Source organism: Portunus trituberculatus, chromosome 41 (genome assembly GCF_017591435.1).
Source record: "Portunus trituberculatus isolate SZX2019 chromosome 41, ASM1759143v1, whole genome shotgun sequence".
Taxonomy (NCBI): Eukaryota; Metazoa; Arthropoda; class Malacostraca; order Decapoda; family Portunidae; genus Portunus; species Portunus trituberculatus.
In genome coordinates, this window is record NC_059295.1 from 42,179,494 (window position 1) to 42,203,054 (window position 23,561).

At 36.4% G+C, this 23,561-nt stretch overlaps 2 protein-coding genes across 4 annotated transcripts in view; one reads left to right on the forward strand and one right to left on the reverse strand.

The window, feature by feature from the left end:
* Window positions 1-7,278: 7,278 nt before the first annotated feature.
* LOC123516981 (thialysine N-epsilon-acetyltransferase-like) lies at window positions 7,279-19,592 on the reverse strand. Of its 3 annotated transcripts, none has more exons than XM_045276784.1 (7): window positions 19,435-19,592; window positions 12,659-12,783; window positions 11,944-12,158; window positions 10,992-11,155; window positions 10,332-10,459; window positions 9,025-9,221; window positions 7,279-7,817 (listed from the first exon to the last, which is right to left on the reverse strand). In XM_045276784.1, exons 2-7 carry the CDS (start codon window positions 12,774-12,776, stop codon window positions 7,653-7,655), a joined length of 987 nt encoding a protein of 328 aa, XP_045132719.1. In that variant the 5' UTR covers window positions 12,777-12,783; window positions 19,435-19,592; the 3' UTR covers window positions 7,279-7,652. The 3 variants fall into 3 exon arrangements, with proteins under 3 accessions (XP_045132719.1, XP_045132720.1, XP_045132718.1); XM_045276785.1 differs by lacking the exon at window positions 19,435-19,592 and adding an exon at window positions 19,262-19,280; XM_045276783.1 differs by lacking the exon at window positions 19,435-19,592 and adding an exon at window positions 16,604-16,676.
* A 406-nt stretch (window positions 19,593-19,998) lies between these two features.
* Window positions 19,999-23,561, forward strand: part of LOC123516630 (transcription initiation factor IIE subunit beta-like) — a 73,131-nt gene continuing 69,568 nt past the window's right edge. Inside the window, exon 1 of the mRNA XM_045276205.1 lies at window positions 19,999-20,239. The gene's annotated coding sequence lies outside the window, so the exon portion shown is untranslated. The remainder of the gene's footprint in view (window positions 20,240-23,561) is intronic.

Genomic DNA, 23,561 nt, shown 5'->3' on the forward strand with positions numbered 1-23,561 from the left:
TGGAGACCACACCACAACTGCATATTCCATCTTTGGAAGTATCATGCTTGTGATGATTTTTTTCATCATATCTTTGTCTGTGAATTGAAATGCCACTCTTATGTTAGTCATTTTATATGATATACCAAATATCTTGCTTATTCATTTTTGAGGGTTCAGATTTTCCTGCATAATCACTCCCAGATCTTTTTCCTCTTTAGTCTTCATTATTTGTTCCTTTTGTTCTTTCCTAGTTCCATTACATGACATTTCTTGGCATTGAACTCCAATTTCCACTTCTTACTCGCTCATAGATCTTGTTTATATCATCTTGTAACAGCAAACAGTCCTCTTGGGTTTTGATAACTCTTAGTAGCTTTGCATCATCAGCAAATAGGTTAATGTAACTTTATCCCATTGTGAATATCATTTACATAAATCTGAAATGTATTAAGGGTTAACACTGACCCTTGTGCCACTCTGCTTGTTACTTTATCCCAAGATGAGTATGTATCTGTGTATTTACCTAGTTGTAGTTTTACAGGGCCTGGGCTTTATGCTCGTGTGGCCCCTTCTCCATATCTACACTAGCACACCTTGCATTAAACCAATCTTTCTTTCCTTCTTTTTTATGTCTATATTTCGGGACATATTCCCTGACTCCTGTTTTGTATATATACAAAAATAAGTTATACTTCTCTTGCATCGTCTCTGAGTTTTCCATCTCCTCCCAGTTTACGTTTTTAAAATAGTTCTTGAAATTCTCAATATCAGCCTTTCTGTAATTTAATCGTTCTCCTTTGTATGAATTGTCTCTATCTTCCTTTCCCTCTTCTATATCCATTTCTAATATTACATGGTCACTCTTTCCCAATGGGCACATATCTTATATCATTCATTTGTATACCCCTTGTAAAAACTAGGTCCAATCTCACTGGTTCGTCGTTTCCTCTGAATCTTGTGCATTCCTTTACTCTCTGGTCCATCATATTGTCTATCAATAGGTTCAGGAATCTTTCTCCCCAGGCTTCTTCCCCCATACCACTTTCATAATTTTCCCAATCCACTTCTTTACAGTTGAAATCTCCTACTAATATCACTTTTCTCCTTTCTTTAACGATTCTCATTAGACTCCTTATTGTGTCATCTATCATGTCTTTATATTCTTGATTGGTCCATGAATTTGTTTTTGGTGGCACATATGTTACAATGATTGTTAACTCTTTATTATTAATATGCATCTTAACATACAATACTTCTGCTTTTCCTTCCCCACATTCCACTTGGTTTATCACTATCTCCTTCCTTAACATCATCATGACTCCTCCTCCTCCTTTACCCACTCTGTCTCTTCTCCATACATTATACCTATTATCCAAGTCTATTTTGATTGCCTCATTTAGTTTTGTTTCAGCCAGGCATACAATATCCGGATTTTCTTTATGTAATCTCTTAATTCTAATTTACTTGATAAAACCCTGTCTATGTTCATATACATCATTTTTAGTCTTTTGCCTTTATCATTTTTAGTTAAACTTGTTCCACTTTTTTCTCTTCCTTCTCGTTTATATACCATTTCCTTATCCTGTCTCCTAGAATTCTCCAAAAAAATGCCTTCTTCTCCTCTTCTGACCTTTCATTATTCTTTTCCCTTACTGCTGCTGCCAGTTCATTGTATCTCTTCCTTTCTTCCTCATTTCTATTTTTCTTTATATAGATATCCTTGCAGCCTTCTGTTTCTCTAAGTTTTGTTGTTCTATATAATATTTCTTCTGTTGCTGCTTGTGATTTTAGTAGTATTTTAATTGGTCTCGTTTTTCCTTCTTGATATGGTCCCATTCTGTTTATTTCTTCTACTTCCTCTTCCAAGTTCTGCCTATCTTTGTCGTTTAGATTCTTCAGTAGGTGTGTGTGTGTGTGTGTGTGTGTGTGTGTGTGTGTGTGTGTGTGTGTGTGTGTGTGTGTGTGTGTATTTACCTAGTTGTATTTACCTAGTTGTAGTTTTACAGGGCCTGGGCTTTATGCTCGTGTGGCCCTGTCTCCATATCTACACTTATCCAATCTTACTTTAAAAGTGTGCACACTCGTTGCAGACACTACTTCTTCATCTAAACTGTTCCATGTCTCAATACATCTCTGGAAACTATATTTTTAATATCTCTCAGACATCTTCCCTTTCTCAGCTTTTTACTATGCGATCTTGTGCTTGGATGTCATATTCTTCTCTCAGGATCAGTTTCTCATTATCCACTTGGTCCATTCCGTTGATCAATTTATAGACTTGTATCAGGTCTCCTCTCTCCCTTCTTTGTTCCAAGGTTGGTAGATCCATATAGCCTTTAGTCTCTCCTCATATGTCATCCCTTCAAGTTCTGGGACCATTCTTGTAGCCATTTTTTGTAGCCTCTCCAATTCCCTTATGTGTTTCTTTTTAAGAGGGGTCCACACTACTCCTGCATATTCCAATCTGGGTCTTATTATAGTATTTATCAATTTCTTCATCATTTCTTTGTCCATGTAGTGAAATGCTACTCCAATATTCCTCAGCAAAGTATATGTTTCTCTAAAAATTCTATCAATATGGCTTACTGGTTGATTGTTTTCTTCCATCGTCACTCCTAAGTCCTTTTCCTTTTTGACTTTCTCCAGTTCTACTCCATCTCCCATCTTATAGATTCCCACAGGTCATCTTTCATTCTTTCCCATTTCCATGACATGGCTTTTGTTCACATTGAATTCCATTTCCCACTTCTTACTGTGTGTGTGTGTGTGTGTGTATTTACCTAGTTATATTGTACAGGGTTCAAGTAGGACTCATAGTATCCTGTTTCCATATCTCCACTTATCTAATTTTCCTTTAAAGATATGCACATTATGTGCTTTAACAACTTCATCATTCAGTACTTTCTACTTTTCCATTGTTCTATTTGGAAAACTATTTTCCAATATCCTTCATACACTGCCTCTTCCGAATCTTCTTTTCATGTCCTTTTGTCCTTCCAGCTTCTTCTGTCACCAGCACCAGGTCTTGCTTGTCTATCTTTCCAGTGCCATTAACTATTTTATACAATGTTATTAGGTCTCCTCTTTCTCTTCCATCTTAGAAGGTTGGTAGTCCCATTTCCTTCAGCCTTTCTTCATATGTTAGGTTCTTTAGTTCCAGCACCATCTTTGTAGCTATCCTATGGATCTGTTCTAATCTTAGTATATTGCCTTTTTTCAAGCTCAGCGACCACACCACTGCTGTATATTCCAACTTTGGATGTATCATACTCGTAATAATTTTTTTCATCATATCTTTGTCCAAATACTGAAAAGTCACCCTAATATTAGTCAAAATTTTATACATTGTTCCAAATATATTACTTACAGTATGTGTTTTTTGGGGCCCAGATTTTCTTGTATAACCACTCCCAAATCTTTTTCCTCTTTAGTCTTCATTATTTGTTCCTCTCCCAACAAATAGTTCCATACTTCCATTACGTTGCATTTCTTGGCACTGAATTCTACCTTCCACTTCTTACTCCACTCATAAATTTTGTCTATCTTCCTGCGGCAGCAAATAGTCTTCTCAGGTCTTGATTACTCTTAGCAATTTTGTGTCATCAGCAAACAAATTAATATAACTAGTTACTCAATACAGTATGTCATTTACATATATCCAGAACACAATATGAGCTAACACTGACCCTTGTGGAGCTCCACTTGTTACTTGACTCCAGGATGAGTATGTATCACTGATCACAGTTCTCATCTCTGTCTGCATGCATGTGTGTACACACATGCTGATAATAATAATGATGATATTATTATTAATAATAATAATAATTATAATAATAGAAATAACAATAATAATAATAATGAAAGAGAGAGAGAGATTGTGGTAAGTAACATGGGGCTGGTACTAATCCCTCCTTGATTTTCCTCCTCCCTTGAGTCCCTTCCCTTCTCTGTAGGCATTGACAGCTGTTACTCAATCACAGGCTTCTTTTCAAATCCAGCTGCAGAAGTGACTAATGAATGTGTACTGAAGCCTATTTAGAGAAATGATTACCCTAAACTTGCGATGTATGAGTGAATAATATTTTCTAGAGAAGCGGGGATCTGATGCATTATCTTCCTATCATGCTCCAGGAGGTCACCATTGAATAAACAACCATGTGTAAAAATTTCATGTCAATCAGATGAATACAAATAGCAAAACAAGGATGAAATTATGAAAAATCTTTAGCAGCGAATATCTCCATATTATTTTACACAAAAAATTTTCACAAAATCGGTATAACCTCTGATCGACTTTTGTTTGGTATCATTTTAAACTACAACAAACGTGCAATCTTTTGTTGGAATTAGATTTCTGGTAACGTCAATAGAAAACAAAAAAGAAAAGGAAAAAAAGAACTGGTGGGCAGTTCAACTCGGACTTCATTCCCTGGGTCGGTCAGAGTCCGACTTATTAAATCAAGGTTCAACAGTATATATATATATATATATATATATATATATATATATATATATATATATATATATATATATATATATATATCTTTGTTAAATAATGTGGGACTCATATATATATATATATATATATATATATATATATATATATATATATATATATATATATATATATATATATATATATATATATATATATATATATATATATATATATATATATATATATATATATATATATATATATATATATATATATATATATATATATATATATATATATATATATATATATATATATATATATATATATATATATATATATATATATATATATATATATATATATATATATATATATATATATATATATATATATATATATATATATATATATATATATATATATATATATATATATATATATATATATATATATATATATATATATATATATATATATATATATATATATATATATATATATATATATATATATATATATATATATATATATATATATATATATATATATATATATATATATATATATATATATATATATATATATATATATATATATATATATATATATATATATATATATATATATATATATATATATATATATATATATATATATACTGTATATGTACTGTATATATATTATCTTTGTTAAATAATGTAGAATTAAGAATCTATCTGCCAACAATAAAGTTAACTGTCACTGCCAAGTCTTGTTCCATGTTTTGATGGTCAAGGGCTGCTGAAGCCTTACTGTGAAAAATCCACAAAATGCTTGTGGCTGTGGATTTTGTATATGCCTTCGTGCCCATCAAGAATCAATTCCTCATATTTTTGTGTTTTTTTAATAAAATTTCTTGTATATAGTTAATCTCTCTCACTGTGTACAGTGAATTGGATGTAGTTTCCCTAATAAGATCTGCAGCTTTTCACATAGTTATAACATCAGTGTCTGCACAATCATATGAGAAAAGATTTTACACTACTTGGATACATAAAAATCACCAGCTAACTATTGATTCTCTCTTTCTATACTCTACAGTATCCAGAGAGCATTATATGTAAGTGGATATCTAGAAGAACAAGGAAGAATGAGTGCACATGGACTGAATGAGGACCGGTTGTGAATACTTAGGTGTCATATGAGGCATGTAAAGCCAAATGGGCAAACCTGCCAAAACATAATTTTGAAAATGAGCCTTTAAAGTTTTGCAATTTTGTATTAACACAAAAAACATGGTATTAACCCATCTCTATCTCTGCCACATGGTAGAATTATATTTGGCAACCTATGCCTAATTATAAAGGAGAGCTACATCTCTCGTTTTACCCATGACTGAAAGAAGCTGAAATGTTGAGTTTGCCCCTTTGGCTCTGCTCACTACATATAAACTCAACAGTCCCTGCAGGTTTATCCATATTTGTCCTAATCAAACATCTTATCAGAAAAAGGAAATCTCTGGTGTAGCAAGAGTAAACTGGTTTCCTTGTCATGTCTTGATGGGAGACAACTGAATGTTTCTACAACTTAAACATATGTATTGAATGTGTATCCTCTCTCCCACACAGGCCCAGGGACAAAGGTACTAATTGTAAATGTAGCCCTAGGCAATGCCTGAGGATTTGTTGTGTATGTTTGAACATGTATACATCAAGATGCATGTGTATGAATGTGTGGATGCAACTTACCTTAATTCCTTCCTTTTGCAGGAATATCTGCTTGGTATATAGTTAAATAGAAATGAGAGAAATTATTACTATATAAGGTGGGACTACAAGGTTGTGTACAATGCATCCTTTTGGTATGCAGATATCAGACAAATTTAGCAAGTCATCTATATGTTCATTGTTGAAACAACTTTTTACATTGTATTTTTAAGCTGTTTATCAACTACACAAAAGAAATGTTACCTACAACAGGGATCATATACATGTGGGATATTTTATCATCCGTAGAGGAAGTCTACTTGCAAGGAAAAATCTGCACTTGATAGTGTGAGTTTATCTTGGGTGCCACCACAAGCTGAGCCATGTATGACATCACAAGGTATGAGGTGATCTTCATGCTTTCATTCATGGATGGAAAATTAGTATTCATTCTAGAACCAGCACACTTCTCATGTTTGATAAGTTTGTTGGTCTTTCATTCTGTCTACTACTACTAATCTATTAATACTAGAGAAGCAAGCTTATGCTTTTGAGATCATGTGATCCCGCATACATCAAAAAGCAGTCACACTCAGACCCTCCTTATCCCAGCTCAGACAAGATCAAGGCTTCCAGCATATTATGATTGTGGCCAGAAGTAGAAATGTAAATCTCCAATAAAAAGGTTAAAATAGCAGCACTCAAGCAATCACCTTGCAGTGCGAGCTTTGTGAGCATTCAGGATCCAAGTAAATCGTACTTTTTACTAATCAAGTAGTGATACACATAATTAATCTACCCACACTAAATCTTTTACATTATTTTTCTTTCATCAATTTTGTCATTTCTTTGTGATGTATCTGATATATCAGTATTTATAAGCTGTTTTTTCATACCAATTATGAATAATCTGATATAAAATTTTATATGATAAATGCATTGATTGCAACATGAGAGGAGCTGTGGCTGAGCGGTTTAATCAGGGCCCAATATAGCTCAAATGTTATTCAGCTTTGTTAACAGTATATCTAGAAAACTTTTTTATATTGTTATGGAAGACTTTCTACTTAATATGGCATAATTGATTATTTCCTCAAGGAAAGAAATATATGAAAACACTTTTGTTAATGCAGTAGTACACAAGTCAAGGGTATTAATTTTACTTCTTGTCTAAAATATAGTATAATTTTATTCAAAACAGTTGTTAAAGCACACTTACCTTATACTGTTATGTTTGTAGCACAAAATATGCACAAAATAAAGTTGATTTGAATTTGCTTAGTTTTCCTTTGCATAACAGATATTGGTAAGACTTTCTTTAAGAACATAATAAAATCAGGAAGTATACCATGAACAATCAGATTGATTTAGTCTGAGGTCCTCCACTTCAAAGTACAATACAATAAGCAAATAATTTGAAAGGAATAAGCAAATGGACTGGAGATTTAGAAAGATCTACACTGCAAAGTTGAATAATAAATTCAGATAATCTGATTGCAACTTCACTTCATCTGCAATTTATCAATAGACACTTCTTTTTATACTTATTGAACATACTTCCTCATGACAGAATCAATAAAACGGTACAGCTGAACACCTCTGTCTGTAGTAATGTTAGTGGCACCCATTACTTGGTAAAAGGCAATACTTGGAGTGTTCCAGGAAAGAACACTGAACTCAAGATGGTTGGCTTCCAAGGTAAGGCCATGCTGGAAACAGTATAATACAATATCAATTAGAATTATGAAAAAAAAATTAATAAATGAAAATTTCATTGGCAAAAGTCATGTGTGGTAACAAATAGCTGAATTTTAGCCTCAGCTTTTATATGAATAAATTATATGGCTGGAGAAATAGGTAAGTGGTTACAGAAGCATGTACAGTCACATAGAGAGGTTTCATTCAGCATCCTTTACTATACAACCCCTTCATCATGTCATATTATTAAAACAGGCTTATAAATTACACAAAGATAAGCTTTTCTTGATTCTTAAGACAAAAGATTTATTATTTGTGCTTGTCAATCACCTGAAAAGATGTACTCTATATGCTCTGTCAAATAATTTTGAGACAGTGTATAAAATAGAAGTAAAAGATATTGTAGGAAGATAATTGTCATGTAAGAAATACATTTAAAATGAGATAAAAGTATGATTATTACAAATGTATGCATTATATTAGTACATTATACTTGGAAGTAACTTGTGCTTCATTGGCTTGAAATGTGGCTTTTTGTTTTATTATACATCCAGCAATTATTAACAAGTGTTTGTGATTGAGTGGTGGTGTTCAATATTGAGACCTAATACTTTCATTAATACATTTCTAGTCTTAACTAGAGAAAGACAAGAATTTTGAAGGTAATTTTGCCCTAGGAGAGAGAGAGAGTATTTTAATTTCTCAAAAGCTCCTGGAATGGTGATTGAATTTAGAAAATGTTGGAAACCACTGGCCTAACCTATGGCTGCACCAACAAGATCAGTTGATTAACTCCATCCTCTAGCTTCTTACTCAAATGAGCAGAAACAATTGACAAGAGTGAAAAGACTGGGCAGTCTAAATATAGATATATAGATAGATGGACAGATAAGAGATATTAACAAAAATGTGAGTGATGGGTCTATCTACACTGTGTTGGCAACCAAGGTCATGCCTTTGTTACCTTCATGAATAATGATGAAAATTTGAGACATGCAAAATCTGAAGCAGGAAAGAGAAAGCAAACATCATGAACTGATAATGTAATACATGTATTTGTTTTCTTGTGGCTGACCAATCCCATCAGATCAAGTGTTATCATTGATTTCTGCCATTCTTAACAGTTTTCATCATTCTTAGCAATAAGTGGGTATTCTCTCATGTTATATCAAAACAGTAATGAACACTAAACTTGAGGCATTAGCAGATAATACTTACCTGAGCAACTTGAGCCATGAGAGCTGTTCCCAGGCCTTGGCTGCGGTGATCTGGCTTTACATAGAGATCCTCCATGTATATACCATAACCCTGGCATGAGAAAGTATGGTAGGGTAACACGTAACCTACCAGGGTCCCATCTTTCTCTGCTACAAAGCATTCAAAGAATGTGTCCGGGGAAGAATCTGTCACCAGAGCTGCAGAAGTCATTAATCATTGGGTGAGAAAGATAACTAATAAATTAATAAATAAACAATGGGGAAAAATGAGAGAACACTAATTTTAGTGAATCATGGTTATTAAGTATTAAGAGGCACAAAGTATTTCTGATCATGCAATCTTATAAAATTTTTATCTTGGGGCAATCCCATGGAGCAATGAATAACTGTTTCATTACAGAATTACAGGAAATTACACATTCTGGTACCTTCTTTTATGCTTAAAAAGGACTAATTACAAGCTAAAACCCAAACCTTGGATGCGCAATTATTTTTACAAGCAGATCACTCCATGGATACTAATACACTTTGAATACTACATTTCAAATTTAAGCGTAAATCCAATATTTACACAAAATAAGGTGTAAGAAGACAGTTTTTATAGAGTTTGTAGATTATGAGGCATTAGTTAAACATAGTGTAAAAGTTGGTCTTAATATAAATTGTCACTGCTATGGCCACTTAATTTGTACCTAATAATAATTATCCCTTCTCTCAAAGAAAATTATTAGTCTATGATGCATTATGTAGTAGGCCTTAGAAAATCTGGCAGTCAGTTTGAAAGTAGTCTGCAAACACTTTGAAATAGTTTAAAGTTTCTACACCATATATCCTATTGTGGACAGGTCTTTAAATTTTGATGATATGTATTGTCTGTGATGCAAGAAAATAACATGTCCTAAAGTTCCTGCAGCCAATTAAAAAAAAAAGTTCAACCAAACCTGATTAACAATGTGACACCAAAAGCCTACAAAGCACTGGCTGGATATCCATCACTTCTTTCTCACACCCATGTTTTAGGCATTAAGGCATGGATTTGTGTGATGTAAATCATAACTTCTCTACTAATAGTAACAGATAATAACAATAACAAAATTTTATGTTTACCATTTTGAATCAAATAAAGCATGATTGTTATACTACATTGCAATAGGACACATAAACTGATTGTCATACTAAATACCAGCAGTGAAAGAACAAATGGTGATCAGTATGAAAAGCATTTCACAGTGAAAACTGGTGCTGTACAGTCAGAGTGACAGTTACAAAGACCTTGAGTGGTACATAAAGACTTATTCCAGTACATACTGTGAGCATTTATCTTAGGACCATCAGACATCTTCTCATAATCTGCCAATTCTTGGATCATGGCCATCACGCTAGCCATGTCCTCAGGGATGGCTTGGCGCACCTGTGATGGCCTTTTGCTCTTACACCTGTGAAAAGAAATTCAGCAGCAAATTCGTTAAAAGACCTGCTGCAGTAATCACTCTGACTCTAAGCAAGATAACAACTAATTTTTCAAGTTTTTACATCCAGTGTCCCTATACTATTGGGCTAGGAAATAGCCTACTTTGGTTTTGGTATATGGGAACCTTTACCCTGAGTGAATGCCCTTCCTAATCTTGGACCATTGCCAGGATTTTGAACCCATGTGCTTGAGGACCCTGCAGCCCCGAAAGCACATGCAGTCTCACTGTACCACAGCAGCCCCTAAGATAATACCTAATGATTATGTGTAAATATTACAATCTTTATTTCCTATCTTTACTTGTCTATTCTGTGTTAATAGCTTTTTCTACTCAAAATCTGAGACATTCATTTATATAATTTTATATTCATACATATTCTTCACAACACTAAAATAAATTATAATTCTACTTAAGCAACTGATTGGTGTATGATGGAATAATCATTATTTGAGAATACACATAATATCTAGTATACAAATAAGGACATTGCACTCACCTGGCCTTCATTTCTGTCATTGCCTTACTGTCCATCAAGAAGAGATGCCAGTCCTCAGCTTCAGTAAGATTCTTAGCACCAAGCTTCTCAAACAGACCCTTAGCAGCCTTATTTGCTTTGTCTACCCTCACATCACACCGACTGCAACCCATGCTGACAGCCACCTGTCCATGGTAATGAGCAGTTTAACTTTATTCTCTTGTCAAAAGTTTGGTGTGCATTTGTGAGTGGATTTTAAGGGTACTTGTATAGTGTATGCATTGAATAAATACAGAAAAATTCCAGTGCATTTGAGAGAAAAAATTTTCTAATCTTTGTTCACACCCATATGTATTTTCACTGATAAATAAAAAGTTCTGGTATTACAGTGCAAATGAGCAAAATATCAAATATGTCCAACAAAAAATATATAGTATTTACATCTACAAGAATTGCATTTAAAAAATAGGAATTCTTAAATTTTTCTATCTTGAGCATTCAATATTACATTACTAAAGTTAGTGTGTAGTAAATATTAAAGGAAAAGTTCAATTTGAATCAATTGCTCTTTCTAGATCATGAAATACTGACTAACTGAGAGCACACCAAAGAAGTAGGTAAAGATCTAGTAATGCAGGGAGAAAGATGATTTGGAAGATGGTTTGGATATTTAAGGAAACAAGAAAAATTGTAAAATGGGAAATCTTTAACAAAAAAATATGCAGCTTCTCAAGAAATGTACAGTATTTGGATTGGATTTAAAAAAAAAGGGTGATGGGGAACATAAGTGTACATCAAAAAAAGAAAACTGTGCAAAATACACAGTAAAATGGAACCACACAAGTGACTATTTTACAGCTACATAAACACATTTCTTGATTCTTCATAAACTTAACAAAAAGTATGTCAACACAGCCTCCCCAAATACACCTTACTACATTAGTTCAGCAAAAAAGCATGTTAAAACACACACCTGCAACATTTCCTTGCACAAGTATGTGGCCACACCTGAGTGACGAGATGCAGGGACCACAAATATTTCCTTGATGTACATAGCACGGCCTTCCCAGGTAGAGTATGCACGGTGAGCCAGAATGTACCCAACCAACTCCCCTTCTTTAGTCTCCTTGCTCTCTGCCACAAATGCCATGAATACTGCTGCCGGACCCCAGCCACCCTCAGCAACAGCTGAAAAAATTAAGCTCCTTGGAAGTCATGTTATTTATCCAAAATCAGATTGGTTACTGTCTCTTTGCACAGATATTGAGTATCTAAAAATTACAATCTGAGTTCTCTCAGATTTATCAGGGACAGATCAAGGATGTACCGGATAATTAAGAGAACACAGTTGAGTCTGGACGCAGCTGAGAAGGCCCTGTAGTAAAGAAAATGGGGGATGGAGCTAGGGGGATGTTGGGTGGCTAACAGCCTGGTGATAGAGGGAGATATATACTGGTAAAAACATGCTACTTTTCAGCAGGATGTGTATATGTAGGTGAAAATGACTCTCTCTCTCTCTCTCTCTCTCTCTCTCTCTCTCTCTCTCTCTCTCTCTCTCTCTGTGTGTGTGTGTGTGTGTGTGTTGGTTTCTTTGGTCACTGAATATAAAGACAATGGTTACATAACATCACTTTACCTCTTTATTGAGGTGATCATTGAGTACCAGTACAGCGGCTGTACAGTCATACCTTCATGAGTGAGGTGAGATGGAAGAACAGTGTTCTGCTCTGCTGCTTGCTGTTGCATCAACTCAAAGATCTTCTTCGCATCAGTCTTCCTTGCCTCTCGTATGTTGACCCCAGCCATGGTTCAACTTAAAAGCAAATGTTTCTGGTCAATGCAATCTATTCAATACTACACTCTACTCATTTTATATTCTTCTGTAATAGTTAAGTGTAGCTGAATCTGAGATTATGACATTATTCTAGAAAGATATTGTTGAGGCTTCAGCATCATTATCACTCATACCCAAAAGTTGGATGAAATGGCTATGGGATGATGATAAAACATCTATCTATGCAGGTTATTTCCACATTTCTAGTCAATCTGTATGCAAAAAATTATTCATAAAAGCAGCACAAGGCATTGCCAAGTTTGTAAAATCAGGAACACTACAGTATAGGAGATGGAACACTAATGATGTTGATAGTATGGAGAGAGAGAGAGAGAGAGAGAGAGAGAGAGAGAGAGAGAGAGAGAGAGAGAGAGAGAGAGAGAGAGAGAGAGAGAGAGAGAGAGAGAGAGAGAGAGAGAGATGTGACGATTTTATCTATAAAGCCAAAATGATTTCCCTTGCAACAAGATCTCAGTATAAGCTAGTGAACAAAGTGCATTCATTCCATATGAGGTAACTGCACAACCTTGTCCACCTCTTGAGTCTCCTCTATCAGTCTTCTTCAGAATTAAGTTTCTAGTAAACCAATTACAAAGAGAGGAGCCCATGACATTATATACTGTAGACATTCAGAGTTAACTCCCACAATGTGTGAGTAGGACAGGAACTCAGTTTTCAAATGGATTCTATACAATGTGTAAATCTTGCCAAGAGTTACCTTAATTACATCGTTAAATGTAGCTACGGAGAAAATCAGGCAGCTGATTGCTGAGTTATTTGTCAAGCAAAGGATTGTTCACTATTTTATGTCAACCATATTAAGAAAGAAAGTACTTTATAAAAAGTCAAATTTTTCTAGGATATCCAATACACTATGTAAAATAGAAAAGTGGTGATGATTACAAAGTAAACTTCTATATCCATTCTCCTCAATAGGGAAAATAGTTAAGAATCCAGAAAAGCAAGGGTAAGGTTGTGTTGTATTAGTGGGGGAGCTAAGACATATGATTGTTCGCTGAAGAGTAGAAATATGCCACTTAGTCCATTGATAAATGTACCCTCAAGGATTAAAAGAAGCGACAGTAACACTTTCCCAGGCCAATATAAGAGCTGATAAGTGATCGATTAAAAGTGCCGATTCACCTCTATACTAACTCCACTTTTGAAGTTAGAATTATCGTCAATGGATTTCTTATAATCAGAGGACTTAGGTGAGAGATAAACAGCACAGATAAATCTAGCTATAGAGTGACTCTGAAGTCGAAGCCAGATAGTAGAAAACTCAGAAGATTCAAGAGCATGGTCACAAGAACAAGTCAAGTCGTTGCACACATAGACACAACATCCAGCTTTGGAGGGAAAATGAGGATTGAGAAAGTAAGAGGGAACAGAAGAGGAAATAGTGTCAGTTGCCTCAGGCACCAGTGCTTCGGTGAGAAAAAGGTGACATTTAATAGTGGAGAGATGGTATTAAATCTATACTTCATCGAGGACAGTTGTTACCTGTTTGCTCTTGACACAAAAGATATCATGAGCGAAGACGCTGTCAACACAGTGCAGGGCATCGTAAATCTGGGACAGCAGCAATACAACGACTTTATTGACGAGTGTTTTCTGAAGGGAGAAAAATCCATTTCTGAGCCCATTAAACGGAACAAACTGGCACTGTTTTCAAATCAGAAACCGCGTTCTATAAAACAAACCAGCCTTGGTGTCTTGAAAAGCGATCTAGCGCTCTTTGCTAGGCTGTACATGGCATGTCAGACAAGAGGTGGCAACTTTCAAGAGTTCTTTAGGCACGAGAACCAGCCATGGCCCCCATCTCAGGTACACCTGGGAGACCTCCGATCAGGCAGCAAGGCCGACCTTGTCATCAGCCTCACTACACATGCAAGTCGTCCCCCGTTGCCTGCTGCTGTTCAGCTCTTTGAAACCCCTGTGGATGACAATCCTGCACTCTTTCACGACCTACCCGATGTTCCTTCAGAGATCTCGGATGATACAGCCTCCATGATTGTTGTGGACCCCTCAGACAACACAGCAGATGTTTTAGACGATGCTGTCCTTGTCCCTGTTTCTGTGTGTACACCAGAGGTTGATGCAAAAGTCTTAGATGGTGCAGCAATAGTCCAGATGTTGTCACCGAAGCTGGCGAAAACCTTTCAGGAGTATGTCGACCTGATTTTCCTTCCATACATCCAGAGACAGTTTGAAACTGCAACACGGGTGGACATTGTTTGGGATGTGTACAAGAATTTCAGGAGTATGTCGACCTGATTTTCCTTCCATACATCCAGAGACAGTTTGAAACTGCAACACGGATGGACATTGTTTGGGATGTGTACAAGAATGACAGTCTCAAGGCATCAGCCAGAGAGAGGAGGGGTTGTGGCTCCAGGAGGATGGTCTTACCATCTGCCCAATTGCCTGGCAACTGGAAGGGCTTCTTGTGGGACAGTGACAACAAAACCCACCTCTTTGAGTTCATTGCAAAGAGCCTCTCAGAAAAATCGTATGGAGCAGGGAAACAACTCGTTACCACGATTGGCGACAAAGTTATGTGCTGTCCACACGAAGCCAAAGATACTTTGCAACCCTGCTCACACGAAGAAGCAGATACCCGTGTGATTCTGCATGCAGACGATTGTGCACGATCTGGGCTGTACAAGGTCCTCATCAGGACAACAAACACGAATGTTCTGGTGCTAGCGATTGGGCATTTCCACAAAATGGCAGTGACAGAACTGTGGATTGTGTTTGGGTGTGGGAAAAACTTCAGGTACATTGCCGCCCATGACATTGCTGATTTCCTTGGACCAAAAAGCACGTGCACTTCTGGCATTCCTTACCTTCACAGGATGTGACACAGTGTCCTTTTTCGCTGGGAGGGGAAGAAAACAGTGTGGAATACCTGGAATACATTCCCTGAAGCTACTAGAGCTTTTTTGGCCATGATGGACTAGGCAGGTAATGGAGGACACCTTCGCCACACTCCAACAATTTGTTGTTCTGATGTATGACCGCTCCAGCACACTGGCAAAGGTGGACGTTGCTCGTCAGGTCCTCTTTGCAAGAAAAAGTAAATCGTTGGAGAGCATTCCACCAACGGAAGCAGCCCTGAAACAACATGCCCTCCGAGCAGAATATCAGTCTGGCTATGTGTGGGCACAGAGTCTCGAGAAAGATCCACATCTGCCAAATCCGTCGAGCTGGGGATGGGAGAGAGAGGACAACAAACCCTGGACGCTATTCTGGACGACACTCCAGCAAGCTCAGGACTCCTTAAAGGAACTGATTCGCTGTGGGTGCAAACAGGGCTGCCGGGGCAGATGTTCATGCAGAAAGGCAAACCTGCAATGTACAGTAATACTCCACTTAATGAACAGGATAGGGGGTGTCAAAGCTGTTCGTAGAGCGAAAATTCGTTAAGCAGACGTAATTTTCCCATAGGAAATAATGGAAATAGGGGGGATGCGTTCTGTGCTAGTCCCCAACATACCACATGGGTAAAAAAAAAAAAAAAAAAAAAATATATATATATATATATATATATATATATATATATATATATATATATATATATATATATATATATATATATATACATTTGGCAGCATATTGGGCCACTGGTGTACCACTACTTTTATGATGTCATATGAGTCATTGAAAGTTAGAAGAGCTACGTACAAATTCTCTCACATTCTCGCATTTATGTTCACAAAACAACATTTCTATTACCTTTTTACAAACCTTGCCCCCAAGAAAGGATTGTTTTGTAATACGTAAAGTGAAATCTTACATGGAATACCAAAAAATAAAGTAGAGATGAGGTGAGCCACAGACGAAGCGGGAGACTCACGGCGACTCGGCCGCTTCTTCTTCTTCTTGTGACCCTTTTAGCCTGCATGTTGTCTTTCCTCATGATATTTGTTTCCACTCCTCTATTGCCTGCTATAAGGGATATCATATCTTAGTATTCATATACGCTCATGCCATGAGGATAACCTCAACTCCGTGGCACTGAGTGATATTGAATTATTAATGAAATACTGCGTTATTTCATTAGTAATTCACTATCACTCAGTGCCACGGAGTGAAGGTTATCCTCATGGCATGAGCATATATGAATACTAAGATATAATATCTATTATAGCAGGCAATAGAGGAGTGAAAACATAAACATCATGATGAAAGTAACACGCAAGCAAAAGGGTCACAAGAAGAAGAAGCGGCCAAGTGGCCGCGAGTCTCCCGCTTCGTCTGTGGCTCATCTCATCTCTGCTTTATTTTTTGTTATTCCATGTAAGATTTCACTTTATGCATTACAAAACAATCCTTTCTTGGGGGTTTGGTAATAAATAGACATGTTGTTTTGTGAACATAAATGCATATATAAGACAGTAACACCACCTCCAGAGGTGGTGTTCCCAGCAACCTGAGAGCAACCTGATAGCAACCTTGTCACCGTCCCTCCAAGCATTCATAGATGCCATTTCGCTGCAGGAGGTTGCTCTGACGTTGTTAAAGAATCTTGGATCCAGCTCCAGGAGCGCTAAAGACAGAGGTGGGGAGCCAGTCAATCACAGGGAAGCTACCATGTTCGGTCCCTGACCCTGCAAATTGAAACCCAGAAAATTCGCTAAAACGGATGTGGTTGTACATTATGCGGACTTTTTGGTCAAACTTTATATAGTACATTAAACCAGAAATTCGTTAAACGAACGTTCGTTAAGCGGAGTATTACTGTACTGTCTTGTGTGCCTTCGGCGGAGACTGTTCACATGAAGACTAGAAGGCTGATCCTGATGATTGTTCTGATTATAATTTACCTTTTGCCTTGGACATATTGTTCCATTTGGAGACAGATGAAAAGGATTGAATAACAGTGTACTGTGTTATGGCATTTTAGGTAATATTGGAAATGGCATTTTAGGTAATATTATCACTCTGAAACAATTGTGACCCAATTAATTAAGACCTCCAACATAAAACTCTGGACAATTTTTAACTGAATATGCCCTATGATGTTTTGGAAGTTGTTATGTCGTTGCTTTCATCAAAATACCCAGTTAGATTGAGCAAATGATGAAAGAGGCTCTATTCTAGTTTCCAGGTGATGTTGACCTAATCAACAGGCAGCCACGCCTACTAGCGGGGGTGATTGATGTGTTACTGTCGATAATATTGTTCAGAGATATCTTATGTACTTATATTCCAAAAGGCATGTCTCTACTATAAAGTGGACAATCGACCTGGTTTATTAGTCTTAGCTCCCCCACTATATGTACTTACATCAGTGGTAATGTGGACAGGTTACAAGGTTAGGCCATGAATCTGCACAGGGGTCCAGTTAAGGGCCAATATGCTTCCCTGGTTAGGTTAGGTTAGTGTCTGATGGGAATGTTTCATGTGAGTCCCAGTTCAAAGTTGGTTAGGTTAGCATCTGTGTGGTTATCTAGTAGGGGAAAACCTCTAAGTTAGAATTGAATAATGTCGAGTTTCTTTTATGTCAGGTACTATATGGAGAACTAAAGGGTCTTTGCCCATCTCTACCTAGTTAGGTTATGCTAGTTCTGTTTGGGGATCCAAGATATATATATATTAGATTTGCTATTTATATATATATATATATATTCTATATATATATATATATATATATATATATATATATATATATATATATATATATATATATATATATATATATATATATATATATATATATATATATATATATATATATATATATATATATATATATATATATATATATATATATTATTCAGTCAATCTCATTTTGTATGATGAAATAAATAGCAATATCTTCCTCAATTTCTTTCTATACCATGCTCAAAGATTCATCATTTGTTAGATATGACCACAAAATTACTAAAGATAATTATTTTAAAAGGTTTCATGAAACAAAATTACTAAAACAAAAATCTAGTAAGAAATGTATACAATAACGAATGAAATGTAATAATCAGAGGGGAGTGGAGGGTAAAAAAAAAAAAAAAAACTAAATCGAGCTTCCAAACTACAAAAATCTTTACTTGATAAATTGGGATTAGAGGTATGATGAGCTTGTGGGGGTCCACAGGGGTTCGAAGTTCCGACAAAGTGACAGGTAAAACGTATCTGCTATTTCATTACCACAAATTATTGTGCACAAGGGAATAAATAACAAAATGATGGAAATGTATTATGTGACAGCATATTCACATAAACGAATGAGAAAGAACACATAAAAAAGGGGGTGATGTAGACATTAGAAAAGACAACACCCCACCAAAATAGTAGCCAAATCTATATACCGAATACCATTGATCTATTAGTTAGTCGCGATATTGCCAAACTATCAACAAACAGTAAAACTGCGATACTCTAAGTGCAATAAAATGGTAACATTTCATTCACCAGTGTTGATCACGATGCCACGCGGAATTAAGATAGTTACCGTGATTCGGCAACTCTTGGCTGCCAGTGGCCCTGTGCCTGGCACACTGCGAATTAATAGATGACCTCAAACAAGTTAATTAGGAATAAATCCTGAACCACTGTCCAATGAGATAAGATAAACAAATCCTCCATCCAGTGCATGGTGTAGCTAGCTATCTACTATCTACCTACCTAAAACCAGAGCATATACCCCAGTCGAGTCAGCAGCTCCTGGAAACTTGGAAAGTGTCTTCCTACATGTTTAGCTTCTGGCTACAATCATGTTCTATGGAGAGTTGCTGATAATGTAAATAATTACATTTTCCGCACCCCTGCAACAGACGTGAGTATGCCTTTTTTTTTTTTTTTTTCATTTTCATCTTTCCAACTAATTGACATAATACTATGTGGGGTATGTCACATTATTTCATAATTTGTGGGGTATTGACACATTATTTCATAATTTGTGTAAACTGCATGGATTGTGGGTTTCCTCTGGCATTTTAAGCCACATCGTATCTTTCTAGGTTCAGTATCTTTCGTTTTCAACCAAAGAAGTTAGAACACGTCTAATGTCATAAAATTCAAACTTTGCCGCTGTTCACGGTAGTGGTTACGTGTACTTTAAAACAATCATTAATTGTTTATGTGTTAGTTAGGTATATAATCGTGATTCTCTAAAATCTTAATTTTTAGTACTGTATTTTTCTGTTATTCATTTTACATTCAGTTGGAATTAAATGCAAGTTATTCTGTGTAGTTAAGTTGTGTACACCGTCGATGAACATATTAGCACAACAGACTCCGAACACAGCTGGCGAATAGAGCGCCTAGTGCGGCTGGCAGCCTGGCAAAGAGAGTGTGTGTGGTGTTGTGCCGCTGTTTGGCTGGCGCTGTTTGTTGTTGTGTAGTTGCGTGCATGTTTCCCTCATCAGGCAGGATAAGTCCCACCACTCATTTTCAGCACCCAAGATTTTACCTACTACTCCGTCCACAAGTATGTTTTATTATTTTTCTCTTCAAGTAAATGATGAGCGCTGAGATTATATATTGCAAGCAAACTTTATGACTAATTTCACCCTGGATAAACTGTAATGAGATCACTAGATTTTGTTGCTTACAGAGGAGTAGAGTTGTACTTAATCAAGCTGTAGAAGGTCTTCCTCGCAGACGTGGTGGTCTACTACCCAAATATCTCGATTTCCCATAGGTTCCCCAAGATCGTTAAAAATGATAGGTAGGCATAAGTTGGAGTTAAAAAAAAGTCTTTACTCGAAAAATATTCATTTGCGTTGGAAGTATATAACGATAACTAATCCAACTTAACCAACTGGCACTGTCCAAATATATACGTCCCTCCAGCTCTCCTCGTTTCTTGGCTTCCTCTTCGTAGCTTTTTTCATGCAGCTGATTTCACGTCACATCTAGGAAGCCACGCTATTGGTCAACAACACACATGCTCCTTCTATTAACTTATTCGTATCATATTTTCACTTCCCTTATTCGTGATCATTCTCATTCCTATTTCTCCCTATTCCCTTATTTTTGTATGCAGATAATACCAGTGTTTAGAATAATAAAGGATGAGAGGGACTGTTGAAAATTCAAGATCTTAATAGAATGAATGAATGGTCAAAAGAAATGGCTATTAAGGTTTCACCCAAAGCAATGTAATTTGATGAGAATTGGTAAAACATACAGGTATGTTTCAATATACTATGAATGAAGATTTGAACTAGATTAAAGGAGAGAAAGATTTAGGGGTGAGGATCAACCAGGAGTTAAATTTCAAGGAACATTTTGCAGAAAAAATAAATAAAACAGATAGGATGGTTGGGTTAATAAGGACATTCGTTAGCATGGATGAGGAAATATTTAAATCTTTGTATGTGGCATTGATTCAACCACACCTGGAATATGCCAATCAATTGTGGTGTCCTTACATGAAGAAGGATGTGAAGGCCTTTGAAAGGGTTCAGCACGGCAATAAAATTAATTCCAGGTTTGAAGGATTTCTCCTATGAATAAAGGCTGAAGAAACTAGACCTACCAACATTGACATACTATAGAAGATCAAGAGGAGATATGGCAGAAACCTATGAAATTATCAATGGAGTGTATAACAAAGATGTATGTGAAGGCTTGTTTAAAATGCAGGAAGGATTGCAAACTTGTGGTCATGGAACGAAAATATTTAAGCAAAAAGCAAAATTAGACATCAAAAAGTATTCCTTTTGTGATAGGGTGGTGAATGACTGCAACAGCCTCCCAGACAGTGTGATAAATGCTAAATCAGTTCAAGAGTTGGAAAGAAAATTAGACGATGTATGGAAAAATTAAGAGCAAAGGTTTAATTATACTGAAAAAATAGGGAGCCACAAGTTTGACCTCAACCACAGGGTCTGGAAAATGTAATTCAGAGTTGGAGTTACAAGCCTGAACCGGACTCTTCCAGGAGTCGTCTGAGAGTTTCTGTGAGTTATTTATTATCCATTTTCTATCTGCTATTATATTACCATTTTCTCCTTTTCCCTTATTGATTACCATATTCTCATTTCCATTTCTTCCTATTCCCTTATTCATTCTCATTTTCATTACCATTTCCTACTATACCCCTATTCATTATCCATTTTTCTTTCTATCTGTTCTTTCATTATAGTATCACCCTATTCCTTTATTTATTGTCATATTTTCATTCCCATTTCCTCCTATTCCTGTATTTGTTATTCATTTTTTGTTTATCTCTTGTTTTATTCCTATTTCCTTCATTTGTTAGCCAATTTTTTGTTTATCTTGTTTTATTCCCATTTCCTTCATTTGTTATCCATTTTCTTTCTATCCTGTTTTATTTCCATTTCCTCCATTTATCATCAATTTTTCTTTGTCATTTCCTCCATTTAATATCTTTTCCCTCTCTTTTCCTTGTTGACCAATAGCGTGACGTCAAATCAGCTGTGTGAAAGAGCTGCAAAAGGGGAGCCAGGAAACAAGGACAGCTGGAGGAATGTCTATATTAGGATAATGCCACCTAACTTAGCTAACATAACTTGTTTGAGGGAGGTAGTAGACACCTACCGAAACAATAATTTACTCCCAGTGAGATCTAATAGCACTAGTTCAGGAGGTGCTGTGAACCTTCCATTAAAGCTAGTTGTGATCTCGTTGAATGTTTCCCTTTGTGTCTCACAACTCAAGGGGGTAGTCACAGCCTGCCCTGTAAAGACAGCTCTCCTTCACACAAAACTACATGCACTTACCACACATACACCCTTCACTCCAAATCAAAATTTAAAAGAAAAATGGGACCCGAAATAAACAACGCCTTGGAGTCCCCTCTGGGAGGGACCAAAATGTCCCCACGTCGGACACCTCTCCTGTTGAAGACCACAAATGCCTTGACACCTCCCTCAACTTTTTCTACATTAACTTCTGCAACATTCGCGGTCTTAGATCTAATTTTCAATCTGTGGAACACCACCTCTCCTCTACTAAACCTCATCTTCTTTTCCTCACCGAAACACAGCTGTCTGAGGCAACTGACAGTAGCCCTTCTCTGTTCCCTCCTACTTTCTCTATTCTCATTTTCATTCCAAAGCTGGATGTTGCGTCTATGTACGCAACGACTTAACTTGCTCTTGTGCCCACGCTCTTGAGTCTTCCGAATTTTCCACCATCTGGCTACGACTTAACAGTCACTCTCAAACTAAATTCATCTGTGCTGTTTATCTCTCCCTAACTCTTCTGACTATAGTAATTTCTTCGACTACTTAACTTCTAAAGTGGAGCACATTCTGTCCCTCTACCCTTTCGCTGAGATTTCCATTCTTGGAGATTTCAATGTTCACCACCAGCTTTGGCTTTCCTCTCCCTTCACTGACCACCCTGGTGAACTAGCCTTCAACTTTGCTATCCTCCATGACCTAGAGCAACTGGTGCAACACCCTACTCGTATTCCTGACCGTCTTGGAGACACGCCCAACATTCTTGATCTCTTCCTCACCTCTAACCCTTCTGCTTATGCTGTCACCCTTTCATCTCCGTTGGGCTCCTCCGATCACAATCTCATTTCTGTATCTTGTCCTATTTTTCCAATCCCTCCGCAGGATCCCCAAAGCGAAGGTGCCTCTGGCGTTTTGCCTCTGCCAGTTGGGGGACCTGAGGAGGTATTATGCTGATTTTCCTGGAATGATTATTGCTTCCGTGTCAGAGACCCATCTCTTTGTGCTGAACGCATAACAGAGGTGTTAGTATCTGGCATGGAGGCGTACATTCCTCATTCTTTTCTCAACCTAAACCTTCTAAACCTTGGTTTAACTCAG